The following is a 17,159-nucleotide window of genomic DNA, read 5'->3' as shown; positions in this document are numbered from 1 at the left end:
GGTCGTGTGCCACCTTCTATTAATGGAAATAAAACAACCTATGGCAACCTGTATGCTTATTTATTGCTTATTGGAGATATCTTAAAAGATCTTGTCAGAATCATAGCACCATTAGGGATACTGAGGCCAAAACACAGGGCTCAGATTAAAACAGTTTCAAGTGTTTCCCCAACTGTGGTAGACTTGTCTTTCCTGGTGTGCCCCCTGGTGTCAGAACATGTTAATGATTCACTGAGGCCTTCCATTGTGGAGCAATCTTTAGCCAGTTACTAAAATAATAAAAAAAAATCTATCTCAGGATTGACTGTCATCCTGAGCGTTAGCTTTTTTATCAGCCTCAATGAGATAGTCCTGGTCGGCATAGATAAGAAAGCCAGTGAAGGTGCTGTCTGTCCAGAAAGGGTCAAAGAAGAGTCCGTTCTGCTCTGAGTAGAAGATCTGCAGCCAGACCTGGTCTGACTGCTGCAGGTGGAGGACAGTAGAACCAGACGCTACATCATGGTTCCCTGTGTTCGCATCAAATGTCTTGATCTTGTACTGTCCATTGTGGACCAGCCCAATGGCCAGGTGCTTATTTGCCAGAGTGATATCATATGTGAAATAATAGACCCCAGGGACAACACAGACAAACTTCCCGCTGCTGGCGTTGTAGTGATTCCCCTCGTTCAGCAGAATCCGGCTGAAGCGGATGGGCATCCGTTCTTTAGGGTAGCTCTTTGTCACAGCCACAGAGAAGGCTGACCGGGCCGCACTGCCACAACTACACCCTCCTGGAGCTCCTTGCTGGCCCGTGTCGCCTGGCTCTCCTTTTTGTCCTCGTTTTCCAGCTATCCCCGGTATTCCTCGCAGCCCCTTCAGTCCTCGAGGTCCAGCTTTGCCGATGATACCTTCCCGCCCTTTCACACCTGGCTTGCCTTGGTTCCCTGTCCTCCCTGGATCACCTGACAAAATGATGACAGAATGCTTGTAATTTTAAAGCTTGGCAGGAAAAGGACAAACATTCAAAATATTAGCTCAGAAGAAATTCACAGCGAAAGAAATGTAGAGTATATCATCCTACATTGCAACGTTACTTATATTTGGGGTCACCAGAATGGATGCATTACTGAAGGTGTGTACCAGGCACAGGCACAGGCCCAGGGGCCCAAGGTGTCAGGGGCCCCACTGGCCTTCACCTGCAAAATGCCAATCAAATTAACATGTATTGACCAGACCAGAGATTCAAAATGACCACAAAATACATAAAATGACTACAAATAGATGCAAAAAGAAGAATTACTAAAAATAGACACAAAGCAACTAAAAGGAGATGCAAACAGCTGCTAAGAGACAGAGACTGACAATGATTAAGACAAGGGGCAAACAACAGACTCAAAATGGCCACAAAGAGTCACAAAATGACTTCAAAGGGATGAAGAGCAACTTCAAAGAGACACCACTGACCAAAGAGACTCAAAACAACAACAGACTCAAAATGACTACAATGAAGAACAAAACAGCTACAAAGAGGAACAAAATGACTTCAGAGAGACACCGAGCAACTTCAAAGAGAGATGCAAAGCAACTACAAAGAGACACAAAATGACCACAAAGAGGAACAAGGCAACTACAAAGAGACTCAAAACAACAACAGACTCAAAATGGCTACAAAGAGTCACAAAATGACTTCAAAGAGACACTGTGCAACTTCAAAGAGATGCTATTGACTTACAAGAGACACAATGCCACTACAAAGAGACTCAGAACAACAACAGACTCAAAATGGCAACAAAGAGTCACAAAATGACTTCAAAGACACAGAAAGCAACTACAAGGAGACTCAAAACGGCTACAAAAAGGGGCAAAACAACCAGATATAAAAAAAAAAACACAAAAATCTCAAAACTACAAAGAGATGTGTAACGACTACAAAGACAAAAAATGACAAAAAGAGTCTAAACAACTATTAAAGGACAACTTCGGTGTTTTTCAACCTGGGCCCTATTTCCCCATGTGTATGTGTGCGTATGATTCATGGGTACCACTCGTTCTAAAATTGGTTTCATATTGAGGCGCGAAACGAGCTAAAACGGTAATGGGGGCAAATGCGTCTCGTATAAAAGTGCTTTTTTTCGCCACTGACCGGTTCAGATCGCCAGTGCTATCTCTGTATATAGCATATTGTAGCGGCCCTGGGGCAGTGGTGAGTGTAAATGAGTGGAGTCAGCTGTCAGTCAGTGCTGGAGCAGAGAGGGGGAGGGCTGCCCCGCTAGGTACTGTAAGTGAGTATGTGTGTATGAAGTGTGTGTTTTTTCGCCACTGACCGGTTCAGATCGCCAGTGCTATCTCTGTAAATAGCATACTAGCCTTTCCCTTACCTCTGGGCTGTGTGATGTCACGAGCTTTGCTCCACTGTGTCTGTAGCTCTCTCTACTCGTGGGACAGCCGTTTTCTTGAGGAAGAGGTGTTTCGGGATTGGATGTCTTCTCTTCTTCGGCTGGCAGTAGTCATCATGGGAGAAGTGAGTACTGCAGATCCGATGGTCTGCAAAGCGCAGTGTCTGGAGAGGAGTGTTAGCAGCCATTTGTAGCACAACTAGCCACAACTTCAGCATCTCGTCGTCCGACAAAGGCAGCCTATGAAAGCTGTACGGGGTGTCGTGCAACATCCTGTTCTTGTGTTCAGGAAAAAGGCCCGTTTATTTGAGCACTCCAAAAACTCCGGTAACACTCCAGGGGGTAGCACGTAAAAGACTCTGTCCCAAACTCTTCTCTTCTAGCGTAACACACACAGGGACGCATTTGCCCCCATTACCGTTTTAGCTCGTTTCACGCCTCAATACGGAACCAATTTTAGAATGAGTGGTACCCATGAATCATATGTACACATACACATGGGGAAATAGGGCCCAGGTTGAAAAATACCGAAGTTGTCCTTTAAGACTTTGTGTCCTGCTCTTATAGATTTGATGGGGCCTTCATTGTCTTATAATCCACTCATGGTCACCAGAGAGGTCGAACTCCCTGATGGACGACCCTTAAAATCTGTTTTGAAACTCCAATCACAGAAACCCAAATAGACTTGATGGATATATAGATTTGGGAATGGAGAGAAGTGATGCTGTGTATAAACTACTGTGAACACCAATCATAGATATTTAACCAAAAAGCTCAAACAGAAGTCATGTGTCTCTGTAGTGGACTTCTTCAACATATCATCAGTTTAAAATCATGTTTATAAGCAGCTGTCATAAAACTGTGATGTCATCAAGTATCAAGCTGACAGGACGATACAAAGTATGTTTAAGCGGTGAAAGAGGACCCAGGCTCTCAAGAACACCAAAGAGAAAGGGTTGGCATTACAGTAGAAGAGAGTAAGTCAGTAACTACCTGCTGCTCCCTTTTGTCCCTTCTCTCCATCCTTCCCATCCGGGCCATCCTTCCCTGGGGGCCCCATGGGGCCCATGGCCCCTGGAGATCCAGGGGCTCCGGGGTTACCAGCAGGCCCTGCTGGGCCTGGAATGCTGCAGACCAGCTGTGAGGAGTGGATGGTGATGTTGCGACCTTTCTTGGGCAAGGAATGTGTTGATTGAGAGAAGACAACTGACAGCAAACACATCATCACACATATCTGGAGCATGATGGTCACTGTGGAGCCACGAGAAGACGAGGGGGAAAAACAACAAATGTTTTAATTGTGTGAGTTAGTCGCAATCATATGATTCAAAGTTCAACCAAGAACATTCAATCTGCCCAAAAGACTGTACTGGAGAGTGGTGTCAGAGTACATGCAAACTATCTACAGCTTTAATCAGATGAAAAGACAGTTATTACCCTAACGATGAGGTCAGTTTCATGCTATGACTCAGTGCTTAATGAGAAATATGACACATTAACAATGCACGAAAAACTCAAAGCAAAGAATGTCGCTTACAGCATGTTTTTGCAAAGGGAGTGTATCGGACATTTCAAAAACTGAGCGAAAGAACTCACCGGTTGAGAAACTATGACCCATGGGCATTTTTCAGCTCTATCCAAGTCCTTTTTCTGCACCAGACTACACAACCTCTCCTACATGATTTTCCAATAATCGGGTGAGATAGCATTCTTCAAGAGAAGAGCTGCAGAGAAATGTGCAGCCCAGTGAATCATAGTCCATAACATCCGCCCTGTTTAGCAAGTAGCCTACACTGCCAGCGAATACTTTCACCCTGATGTCATTACATTCAAGTCAGTGCAGCAGTGGTGCACAGCTGAAGTGGTGACGCATCACTTGTTCACAAACTCTGTGGGAAAATAGGATGTTATATAACAGACATGATACATTGTAAAGCGCAAAGCCATTTAGGTTTTATAATTATGATCAAGTTACAACTTTGTGTATTTTAAATTTTCCAGAAAAGGATTTTTAATGTGCCAGACCAAACAGAACAACATGGTGGTCTGCAGTATAGAAGTGTATAAAATGCACAGTGAATAATACCAGATGTGTTTGTGTTTATTGCTGTGATGCAGAGCCAAGAGCCCAGAGACCAATAAAAACGTTCCAGCTGCTGGGAGAGGCAGTGCCTTGTGTTTAGAGATCTACTGTATTCATCTTTAACTGGAAACATGTGAACAGAAATTACAAAAGTGGTTGTTGTGTTGCAGGTTTCTATGGGAAACTATTAGCAACAACAAAAAAGATGCAATCACACAAAATTCAGTTTGTACATCCTGTACAGTAGACAGTCACTGTCATACAATGAAAATGAGTTGGAATAATATTTACATTGTGTGACAGTGGGGGAAAAATATTCATCACTAAAAGCCAGAAATCTCCAAATCACTGCAGGAGAGTTTCTAGATTTGGCCAAGGGACAACAGTTGATGGTAATGCTGATCAATGTATGTAAAATAAAAACTTTTCACACAGGACAAAGTATTCAGACAAATACGCAGTGTTTTATTATAAAAATGATGCATTAATCCCACTAAAAGAAGTTACTCTTCTCAAATTACTGCTGAGACTGAGCGAGGCTCCCAAACCTAAAAAAGCTGTAATATTTACACTTTAACGTAAAATTGTTTAAGGCCCCGACCACACAGGAAGAGTTTTGCAGGTTGCACAATGCAAGAGGCACTGCACTGCCTTTTTTAAAAAAATATATTGAATGCCACTAGTTAGGGGGGGAAAAAAAAAAAAAAAAAAAAAAGCTTGTGGTGCCTTCTTATTGTTGCCAGGCAACCACCCCATCACGTCCTTGTACAAACCTACCCATGACATCAATCTACCTTTTTTTCCCCCTCCAGTAATTAGTATATAGTTCCTTAAATGCTGAGGCAGAGGGTCCTTGCTGTAGCTCTGGTTGAGGGTGAGAGGCTGTCAGCAGATAATGTGTCGGTCACAGGGAAACAGAGATCTGTGCGGGTACATGAGACCCTAAAAAAGAGGGTGGATCACGGGGAGTACCACCAGTTGGTCCAGGAGCTTCGGCAAGATTATGGCCGTTTTCAGGCATATTTTAGGAGGACTCAGGGGCAGCTTGACAACCTGCTGTCTATCCTCAGGCCCTATAGCTCTGGGTATCTAGCAACCGCTACCACCAGTTCCTCCTCCTTTGGTAACCAACCGTTAACTTGTTGTCATGACTACCAGAAGGCCCACCCCTAAAATCATCTGATTGGACAATGGGGAAAAAAGATGACCAAAAGCAAAAATGCCAGGCGCCTAGAGCACAGACATGTGAGGCGTGTCGCAACGCAAAAAACACGAGCAAAAACCTTCATTCTTTTAAAAAACAATTACAAAAAGGTGCCTCCAGCTACTACAACGCTTTCTGAGTGATCAGGGCCTAAAGGTGCAGCCAGCTATTCTAATACATTACATTTTTTATAGAATTTGGTGAATATCTCCAGCTTTCAGTCCTGAGGGAATGCTGTAAAAAAACAAAACAAAACAAAACAAAAAAAAAACGTTTTGGTGTTCATACACAGTCCTGGCTCATGGTGGCTCAGACCGATATTCACACTACTCCAGCCAAATGAGTGTTGGTGCCCCTGCACAGGACATGAAAAGGCCGTGGATGTATCAAGAGAAAGGCAGTGTGAGCCAGAGTGATGCCTCTGAAGAAGCAATGACAGAGCACTGACAGGAGGGGTGTTTCTGTTGGGTGTTTAGATCAAATATCACCAATCTTTCTCCAGAATTACTGACGCCATCTTTATGTTAAAACAAAAAGAAAGTTAAAAATTAAATTAACAAAACCTTGTACACAGTTTCTTCCACGTTAGTAACCAAACAGAAGCCTTCTGCTGTATGTTTATAAAATCAAAGTTGAGTTTTTCGGTCAGCAGCTCTGGTAAGAGTCCTTAGGGAGAGTTCGAGGAGCCAGCAGGTCACTGTCCTAGGAAGGAAGCCATGGGATCATCTGGCCGACAGCGTTTCATGCGGAAGGCCTCCATCTCCTCCTCAGTGGGCGCCTTTACTTCCTGCAAGCTGTTGTACGGCCTCTTCCTCTCATCTATCTGCATTATTGCCTCGAAATGCTTGGCCCGCTTGTCCTCTGCTTCCAGTGCCTGTGAACACGAAGCAGGTTAGAGGTCAGTCACAGAGAAATCAGCCACGCCAGAGATACAGATGAACATAGAACCACTTTCTGCCATCTAAAGCACAAAAATAACTTTACCTTCTTCAGCTTCTCCTTCTTCTTCTCTTCATCTTCTGAATCGCTGTCAGAGCCGTGCTTCTTGTTCTTCTTGCTCTTCTTTTTCTTCTTCTTCTCTTTCATCTTCTCTCGATGCATCTGGGGATTAAAAACAGTGGCACGATTACCATACAATGTATGGGTGGAGGAATTTTCTTTTTTAAAAAAATCGGCAATTAAATGCATCACAATGTGACCAGATGGTCGTAGTTGATAGAAATGCAGCATAGTGACAACAATGACAGAAAGACTGGTTGTCACTGTGATAAGGAAATCCAGTGTAGTTCATACACTGCAGAACAGCTGCCGAAAGCGTCCGCAAATTGGGGAGACAATGAGGCCCAGGAGCTCCTGACCCTCCGAGCAGAAGATGAGATCGGCCAACCCACAAACAACAGGGACAGTAAATGATTGCTATTGCCATGTTAAAGCCATTGTTACTGTTTATAAGGCACTGTCACTCATGCTAGAGGCCGAAGCTGTTGTGTTACATGTCATGCTAGTCATGCCTCTTTTGCCTGTGGTGTCAGCACGTGGTCTAAAATCACACACTGGGATGGCGTGATGCTGCTGTCATTTGGTTCTGTGTAAAAACGCAAAGGCTTAAAGAGTGGGACTTAAAAGTGGCCCTATGGCACGGCCCCTGTGTAAAAAAGTTTATGCCGTAAACGTAGCAAGTTGTCACACAGTGAAAAAACAAAATCACACACACATTTTTTTTGCATCAATGTGCATTGAAAATTGTTTTATAATCACATCATAGCCCTCTGAAACAGAATCGAATCATGAGGTGCCTTGAGATTCCCACCCCCTATACAATCAGAACTACATTTACACCGCCAGCAAAAACACTAATATGATCATCAGCTTGAACTGTTAAAAATGTTCTTTTCAGTGTCACTTACTTCCAGCAGAGTCTTGGGCTCTTCTTCCTCCTGTGGCTCCTTCAGTCCCTCTTCGAATGGAACACAGTCTGAGTTGTTCTTCAGGTTATGAGGAAAACAAAAACAGAATGTAAGTCACAAAAGCTAAAAAAACCCCTCATGTACCATGTGTATCAAACAGAGCATCTGAACTCTTTTATACATTCACTTACAATTCCAATTCCAGTCTCTCCTGTGCAGTAACTCTGTTTGACCATGGAGTGACAGCACTTGTATCCCCAGAGGCCATCCTTCCAGTAAGAGCCCCAAATACACTAAAGACAGGAGAACTGTTTTAGAGCACAAAATGCCACAAAATACAGCAAGGTGTTTTTCCGCAGCGTATTCAGCCGTCCTTACAGTGTGGTTGTTGATGAGCACATCCTCCTCGTACTTGGAGCGAGCCACGGCCTTCTCGAGCCCCTTCAGAACAGCACCGTGACGAGAGTACTCCACGTAGTCTTCTGTCTGAGCCAAGAGCAGCTCCCGTGGCGGTGCATCCAAGTGCTCTTCACCTCCATACTGATTGTCACACACAAAAGCACAAACATCATCAGTGAAGTATTCAGCCAGTTTGAATACTTATGCATCAATCTGGGGCTAAGAGACGCATAAACGCCTTAAAAAAAATTAAAAGATGTCAGCTGTGTACCTTGTGTAGAATGCTGTCCCTCTGTTTCTCTTTAAAGTCCTCCTTCTTGACCTTGAAGGACCGGTGCAGCAGCTCCAGCTTAGTGGGGTCGGCCTGCAGATGCACCTCAGAGCCCCTCTCGTAGGCCTCCCAGGCAAACACTGTCACAAGATGAAGCATTGACTATTATTCACATGGTACAGCACAAATACCTGCTACATACAGTACAGGCCAAAAGTTTGGACACACCTTCTCATTCAATGCGTTTTCTTTATTTTCATGACTATTTACATTGTAGATTCTCACTGAAGGCAACAAAACTATGAATGAACACATGTGGAGTTATGTACTTAACAAAAAAGGTCAAATAACTGAAAACATGTTTTATATTCTAGTTTCTTCAAAATAACCACCCTTTGCTCTGATTACTGCTTTGCACACTCTTGGCATTCTCTCCATGAGCTTCAAGAGGTAGTCACCTGAAATGGTTTCCACTTCACAGGTGTGCCTTATCAGGGTTAATTAGTGGAATTTCTTGCTTTATCAATGGGATCAGTTGTGTTGTGCAGAAGTCAGGTTAATACACAGCCGACAGCCCTATTGGACAACTGTTAAAATTCATATTATGGCAAGAACCAATCAGCTAACTAAAGAAAAACCAGTGGCCATCATTACTTTAAGAAATGAAGGTCAGTCAGTCCGGAAAATTGCAAAAACTTTAAATGTGTCCCCAAGTGGAGTCGCAAAAACCATCAAGCGCTACAACGAAACTGGCACACATGAGGACCGACCCAGGAAAGGAAGACCAAGAGTCACCTCTGCTTCTGAGGATAAGTTCATCCGAGTCACCAGCCTCAGAAATCGCAAGTTAACAGCAGCTCAGATCAGAGACCAGATGAATGCCACACAGAGTTCTAGCAGCAGACCCATCTCTAGAACAACTGTTAAGAGGAGACTGCGCCAATCAGGCCTTCATGGTCAAATAGCTGCTAGGAAACCACTGCTAAGGAGAGGCAACAAGCAGAAGAGATTTGTTTGGGCCAAGAAACACAAGGAATGGACATTAGACCAGTGGAAATCTGTGCTTTGGTCTGATGAGTCCAAATTTGAGATCTTTGGTCCAACCGCCGTGTCTTTGTGAGACGCAGAAAAGGTGAACGGATGGATTCCACATGCCTGGTTCCCACTGTGAAGCATGGAGGAGGAGGTGTGATGGTGTGGGGGTGTTTTGCTGGTGACACTGTTGGGGATTTATTCAAAATTGAAGGCACACTGAACCAGCATGGCTACCACAGCATCCTGCAGCGACATGCCATCCCATCCGGTTTGCGTTTAGTTGGACCATCATTTATTTTTCAACAGGACAATGACCCCAAACACACCTCCAGGCTGTGTAAGGGCTATTTGACCAAGAAGGAGAGTGATGGAGTGCTGCGGCAGATGACCTGGTCTCCACAGTCACCGGACCTGAACCAAATCGAGATGGTTTGGGGTGAGCTGGACCGCAGAGTGAAGGCAAAGGGGCCAACAAGTGCTAAACACCTCTGGGAACTCCTTCAAGACTGTTGGAAAACCATTTCAGGTGACTACCTCTTGAAGCTCATGGAGAGAATGCCAAGAGTGTGCAAAGCAGTAATCAGAGCAAAGGGTGGCTATTTTGAAGAAACTAGAATATAAAACATGTTTTCAGTTATTTCATCTTTTTTTGTTAAGTACATAACTCCACGTGTTCATTCATAGTTTTGATGCCTTCAGTGAGAATCTACAATGTAAATAGTCATGAAAATAAAGAAAACGCATTGAATGAGAAGGTGTGTCCAAACTTTTGGCCTGTACTGTACGTGTTTGAGAGGGGATGTCATTCGTGTGGTCTGTCCAGAGAATTTATCAGATTTAACCATGACAAAACTGATCAATCCTGCTTTTCGTGTCTCATCTCATATTTATCATGATATATCAGAACAGTTTCCGTAACATTTACCATCTTGATTATTTTGCATTTTGCTTGGTTTATCTTTAAAGTCATTACAGGATTTAACTTTTCAACATAAAAGTAGTAACCATCGGTTGGGGCAGGCTTTACCTTCTCAGAGTAGCCTTCAATCCAAATATCGCCGATGTTACAGTCTCAGGTAATGCTGGGTTTATTTATTGTTTGCATCTGCTTTTCATATCTGTACATTATTCCCTTTCTTGATCTTGCTCAAATCAGGTTTTGTGGCCATGTGACTAACGCACACAACAACTGTAACCACTTGACTTGTGACAGCACATGCACATTTGCAGCTGTGATGTGAAACGCCACATTGGTTGAGAAAAAAAATTAACTGCAGCATAGAGGCTGTGATGCTACCAACAGTGCTTTTACAACACTGAAGTATCAGTAATCCCAGCAGAGACTGTAACTCTCTTATCACTGCAGTAGTGAAAAATACTTGGTGGGGTTGCAACAGTTTGTGTATTCGTACCAAACTGTCACGGTATGATGGTCACAGTCCAGAATATACGACATGTAGATTAACGTACGTAATGTGGAACCAAAGTTCACAAGCACAAGTTCTGCCTGCAAACTTTTAGCCATACGCCGTTATTAACAGATGCTAAGCTTAGCACAACAAGCTGATTAGCGTGGGACTCGGTCGCACTATGGCGAGCGTAAAAGAAACATTGAAGTCTGTTGCTACAACAGCAACAGAGAGAGAGTTTTGTAACGTTATAAGACGAGGACGGTGTGTATGTGTTTCTTCATGACTCTGGAGCATGAGAATGGAAACACATCCAACATGCTAACACACATTTGACGGCATCACCCAGCTGTGCCTATCACCAGGATGGTAAATGTTTGGGTTACTGAAAATCTAACTGAAACACTCCTCCTAATGAACAAGTTTTATTCTTCATCATTCTATTTGTTTTAGTATTTAAGTTTCACGGCATAACAGATGTGTTTCATTTGTTTTTTTTTCCAAAATGTTTGCACAGTTTAATAAAGAAATGTTTCTTATTTTTATATGAGAATAGTTTAGCAAAGTTGCCAGTGGGCAAAATGCGATCTCAGTCCCCAGCTAGAGGATTTTGTCTCTTTGAAACTTTGACCACCGTCTATATTATTTTAAAAAACAAACATATCTGTATGCATTTGTCTTTATCCCCGCTGCACTGAATTCACACCAAACCATCACTCCTAAAATGGGGCATAAACCGAACTGTGACTTTTGTCTAATGTTACACCCCAGTGGTTAGAGAAACAAAAAAAAAACCTATAACTCTGATTTTGCAGTATCAGGGATGAAAAATACCCTGTTGGCTTACACTGTGTTTGAGCCATGGTGATTGTGTCCCCACTGTAGCGAGCAAAGTTGTCTCCAGCATAGCCCACCCTGTCAGACAAAACAGTGTAAGAATTATTTCAGTGTCAGCAATGGTACTTTCTGAGGCATTGGGAAAATAGTAGCAACAACTTACTCGTCTGGGTTCATGCCAGTGTTGGAATATGGATTCTCTCTCATAGCTCGAGTCTTTGGATCATAATATGCTGAATTCGGATCCAAATTCCTCAAGTACTGTGAGAAACAGACGAGAAGTCCCGATTATTGGGTGTCTGTGAGTTAGTAAGAGAGCCTCACCTCTCTCTTAAATCAAAGGCTTGAACAGTGGACATTACATCTAAGACTAAAATAGTTGAGCATGTGCAACAGGCCTGTGTTTCCAGATGCGCCTCTTACTTTGGCCGTGTCTTCTCTGATACGCAGATTCCTAACAGTGATTCGTCTCTTGGAGTCAAAGTTCTGACCAGGCATGTCGATGTCATCTGCATATTTATCTTCATCCTCATCCTCACTGTCATGTTCCCGCTCCTGAAGAGAAATGATTCAAAGAGTTAAATGTTAGTCTTCTAAACAAGAGACTTCCTGTTATCTCTTAAATGATACAGCAGTGCAATCCATTGTTATTGTGATATCGACACTTACAGCTTGGTCAAGTTTTCCAGAGGCCAACTCATCCTGAAGCTTTTGTGCCTTCAGTGTCCTCTTGGCCTGAGAGTCAGAAACAAAAAGTCAGATTCATGAGGTAAACAAGAAGTAGACAACACAGTTATAATGACACCAAAGTTTGTTTTTCTTTTCCTCAATAAAGTAAACAATCTTAACACTCTTCTGGTCTGCTTACCAGATCTACTTTGGCGTACTCTTCCACAATGCGCTGATGTTCCTCAGGGTCATACCCGTTCCAGCGATCTCGCTTCCCATCATAGTCTAAGTCAAGCGTTATCTGATTGTGTTCATCTGGAGCTATGCCGGTGCCTGTGAATTTTGCACCAACCTTTCTGGGTCGCTGATGACAGAAAGGTGAAGGTCAGAGGTTAAGATTATTTGTAACAAATATAATATTCTCTTAATGCATTAGAAAAGAGTTAAAGTCCATCTCTACTGGAAGATGAAAGATGGCTTTATCGATTTTACCTCCAAGCAGTCTTTCTTCTTGTGTGTCATGGCACCACAGTTTTCACAAGCTCCCTTACGATATTTTGTGACAACTGAAGTCTGTTTGGAGAAGAAAAAAAAGAGCTTTCAACATTTAAGTTAATTTGTAATGGCTGTATGAAGATAGCTCATTGACGTCCCCCTCACCTCTTGCACTCCTCTCTTGTACCACTCTCCAATGGCTGAAAATTGTGGCTCTTTCTCACTCTGTGGTCTCTGATGCTTTAATGTGGGTCTTTTGGATGGGTCGATGTACCATGGCACTGATGAAATGTACTGTGGGATGTGAGGGTTAATGTCTCTGGAAAAGAAAGGAAGCAGCACATGTTGATCACGTTAATATTACAACAGAAGCCTGATTGTAAATATGACGATAAAAAGGGGCACGTTTGGCTTTGGAGGAACTCTGTCATGTCAGAGAAAATAACATAGAGAACTATCTATCTCACCTTCAGCTTGGAGACTACAAACCTATAACAGACAGCCTGTGTTACAAACTGCAGACATGAAATTTTAAAGACAATTTGCCTCATTCATGCCTGAAGAGACAAAAAGCTGGTGCCAGTTTGTCAGTTTTAATGCTGTGTGTTGGTTGCAGTTTGATAATACTCAAATTGTGGTGTAACAGAGTTGGTTATCTAATCTAAAACATGTTGCTTGTGTTGTGTCTTTTTATTTGGATTGGAAGGTAACCTGCTGATTTAGAACTGCTTTGTTTAGTTAATGTTTTGAAGACTTTTGTGTGCCTATATTTATTTATTCATCTTTATTAAAAAAAAAATCTTAACTTTTGTATATACATATATTCCCATTTGTCTTGCTCCTTTTTAACTCCCCTCATCCTCCAGGAATAATCAGGAACATAATAATGTCAGATGGGAAGGGTGGTAATGAGGAGAAAGATTCCCATGTTTACATCTTGTGGGCGATCACTAGGGGTGTAATGGTACACCGATATGGATCGGCATATAGATTCAGTGATCAACAATGCATTATCATCGATACAAAGTGAAAACATTAATACATGTCGTCATCTTTAAGATGAACCTTTATTCTGACTTTTCCATATCATGTCTGTGTCACCATTTCAGTCCAAACACACCTTCTTACTAAACACTCAAACAGAGCTAGCAGCTCAGTGCCAGGCAGATAATGGTAAGCAGCCAGGAGAAAGACAATGAGGATATTTGTTGATATTGTCTCATATCAATCTCAGGCCGCTAAATTGAATCATTATATCGTGGCAGACTTTGCGATATCAGTAAATATTGTATTGTTGCCCAGGAATCAATGTAATATAGTATTGTAATGAAACTTGTGATTTACACCCCCAATGTGCACCAACTCAAGATGGCTGTATGATGGCAGAGTTGGCCTTGCAAGGGTCAAAAATATTCATTTGGATGTAATATCCTTGAATAATGGACTTTGGCTTGTGAGGCATCCATGTTTGTTTAGTTTTAAAGAACTTCTGTGTTATTAAAGGTGGAGTCTGCAATTCTAATCCAACACACCTTTTACCAAATTCAGCGAAAATCTCACCATAAACTAGCTGTACGTTTTGTGAGTACACTTCAAAAAATTCCAGTGTTCATACACAGCCCTGGGTCTGTAAATATGAGGCCCAGACAAAGCCACGCAACACTATCATACTATGTTCGTGCACAGGACAGAGGACAGGCCATGGTTGTACAAAGACAAATGCAGTGGGAGCGAGATGGACGATAACACAGAGGTTCTGAAGGAGATCTGATGGGAGGGGTATATTCGTTTGGGCATTGAGTTCAAATACTACCCATTTTTCTGCAGAATCACTGAATCCATCTTTACGGGCAGAGTTGGACTTTTGGGCTTTGTTGTCATAATTATCACTTGAATGATGAACACTATCAATATAAGTCAGATGCAGTGATTATGATAAATCCTATGTGAAATGAATGTGACATTTCCACGCAGGGAATGTCTAATGCTATCAACTGAAAATTAATATCCAGTGATTAAGGAGTTGCAACATATTAGGTAGCAGTGTTGTTAAAAATATGTATTTATTGATACATATAGATTCTGAATATTTGAAACCGTTTAAATTCTCCTTTTCCACAGTATTGATACACTGCTACCTGCAGCGCTTTCTTGCGCTCTCTTATTGTTAATGTTTACTGAAGTCATTCTGCTGTTTTCTGCTACTAACCAAGGCAAGAAAAGTTGTTGCTGTCATGTTATGGCCTTGTTATATTTATTTTTAAATAAAATAATTACAGTTTAAGCATGAAAATAGTATCTAATATCTGCACACTAATGGAACTGTAATACTAAATCATTGATTACACTTTTGAGAAATGGTATTAATTCACTTGTCACTTCTGGTTATACCCTTTAAATGTCCAGATACTAACAAGTTGTAGAGCTGGAGCTTTTTTGTCAGGCACTCTGATGTCTCTGTGCAAACATAAACTTACTTCCCCTCCTCGTCCACCTCAGCAGGAGCGTTTCCCAGCTTCCTCTGCTCTTCCAGCTCCTTCTTCTTCCGCCAATCCTCCCTGGTCATCTTCTTGGGCTCATCCAGGCCCACGATCCCCTCCGTGCTGGCCTTAGTCTGCTCGGCCATGGCTGTACCTGCCAACAGGAATACAATTTATTAAGCTTTCAGTGCAGCCGTGTGACACAGCCAAGTGTTGAGTGGAAACATATCTGTCCTGAATATACTCCTGTATAGTTCCCTCTGTCGTGCTAATGCTCACCCAGGAATGAGAGCTGACAATTAACGTTAACGTTATTAACGTTAACGTTATTAAAGTTAACACAGAAGCTAACGTCACTCTCACGTTAGCTAACCCAATGTTGACTGACTTGTACGTTTAAAAAGCATTTTTATCTCTTATAAACTGATTAAATAGGTAACTTGTTTACCTTATTAAGATCCAACAATACCAAAGCGGTTGATGTTTCCTTAGTTTTCTATCCAACTTGCTCCGTGTTTGAGTTTGTCCGTTATGTTTTGGACAGGTTTAGACTAACGCACGTTAGTCGCCATTTTACATCAACTGCAGCGACGTCACGTCATTTCTTCTTCTATGGTGGTGAAATCATAAATGTGATGTCACTGCTCGAAAGAGCGGCATCTAGTGGCCACATCACGATGCACCACCTCACCAGCAGGACAAAGCGGTGTAAAAACAGCTTTGTTCCAGCAGCCAGTGAACAAGTCGTAGCCACACTGCATATATAGAAGCAACGTTCATTTATTTATCCATTTAACAATCTTTATTTTGTTTTACTTTAGTGGTTTGGTGATTGTAGGATCCTTGAGCGCTGTTATCATGTCTGTATTGTTTGTAAAATGTGTCAAGATGGATACATCATCTACTGCAAACTACCTAGTTACAAATAAATTAACCTGCACACTGTTATTTACATCATTGTGTAATGTTATCCATACTTTTTCTGTGTGGTACATGGCGGATATTATTTAACTTTTCCACAATGCCTCTGAAATGTAAATTATGCTCCATTTACACCAATAAAATGGGTGCAGAAGCACACATTGACCTGCCAACAGTGCAAAGTAGGCAACTAGAACTCAAGAAGCCACAAAAGCTCCAGGCCTCCTACGTTTCCTCTTGTTTGCACTAATGAATTGAAATTTTGTTTAGGAATATGCAACACAAAAGCACAGAACCAACTCATATAAAGGCCCCAAGTTGGGATCTTGTCTACCCGTCTGTTTTGTGATGTTTTTAATTTAACTTTCAGGCTTATGTGTTGCAAGTTCCTTTAACTTTGTAATATGTTTAATACAATTCCCCTACAATACATCTGGGGCCAAGTACTATCCTCTGCATCAAAAACTGACCACTAAACCACTTTGGCTTACTATAGCTATGAATGGTAGAGAAAATACTATTGACATGGAGCACCACTGCCTATCAAAATGGCTTAACAAAATATTTATTTCCTTCACTAACAGTCCCCCCAAATTTGTCAAACCTCTCTTTAAACTGTGTATGATTTTTAAGGTTTATAATAATAAATGATCTGCAGAAAATGGAGTGGAGTTAGACATCCAACTTCAAGAAACACTTATTAATTATCCATACTTACAAGGGAAAATTTAAAGCCTTCTGACATGATTAGTGGTTACAGGAAGCACAATGAGCACCAAAACAAATAAAATTAGAAGTAAAGTCTTGCGGTTTTAGGTTGGCTCACTATACCATTAAGGCTTTCCCCCACCTTGCCTGCCTCTGTCACCTTCAATAACACCACAAATGCATAAAAAATAACCTTAAAAATGTCTTTCTGCTTTATACTCCATGGCTCCTGACTGCTGAGTTTGCCTTCTTCTGCTGAGTTTGCCTTCTTTCAAACATGTGTACAATATGTCAGGCAGCAGCAGCTTACTTAAATACAGCCATGTGACACATCACCTTGATTATTTTAGACAAGATTTCACATGC

General features: G+C 41.9%; 2 protein-coding genes across 2 annotated transcripts; both read right to left on the bottom strand.

Moving 5' to 3' along the window:
• Window positions 1–44: 44 nt before the first annotated feature.
• c1qtnf2 (C1q and TNF related 2) lies at window positions 45–4,180 on the bottom strand. The gene is made up of 3 exons (XM_033632827.2): window positions 3,972–4,180; window positions 3,369–3,626; window positions 45–941 (listed from the first exon to the last, which is right to left on the bottom strand). The coding sequence occupies exons 1-3, from the start codon at window positions 3,997–3,999 to the stop codon at window positions 295–297; spliced, it is 933 nt and encodes a 310-aa protein (XP_033488718.2). The 5' UTR covers window positions 4,000–4,180; the 3' UTR covers window positions 45–294.
• Window positions 4,181–4,902: 722 nt separating this feature from the next.
• On the bottom strand, window positions 4,903–15,762 carry slu7 (SLU7 homolog, splicing factor). Its single transcript, XM_033632488.2, has 15 exons — window positions 15,613–15,762; window positions 15,162–15,318; window positions 12,850–13,003; window positions 12,682–12,762; window positions 12,389–12,553; window positions 12,190–12,255; window positions 11,944–12,075; window positions 11,684–11,781; window positions 11,531–11,598; window positions 8,240–8,379; window positions 7,948–8,109; window positions 7,761–7,862; window positions 7,570–7,647; window positions 6,647–6,763; window positions 4,903–6,536 (listed from the first exon to the last, which is right to left on the bottom strand). Exons 2-15 carry the CDS (start codon window positions 15,308–15,310, stop codon window positions 6,357–6,359), a joined length of 1,692 nt encoding a protein of 563 aa, XP_033488379.1. The 5' UTR covers window positions 15,311–15,318; window positions 15,613–15,762; the 3' UTR covers window positions 4,903–6,356.
• Between the last annotated feature and the right edge of the window lie 1,397 nt (window positions 15,763–17,159).

This window comes from Epinephelus lanceolatus, chromosome 7 (genome assembly GCF_041903045.1).
Source record: "Epinephelus lanceolatus isolate andai-2023 chromosome 7, ASM4190304v1, whole genome shotgun sequence".
NCBI lineage: Eukaryota > Metazoa > Chordata > Actinopteri > Perciformes > Serranidae > Epinephelus > Epinephelus lanceolatus.
The sequence above is the reverse complement of the archived record's forward strand: the minus strand, read 5'-3'. Positions and strand labels throughout refer to the sequence as shown.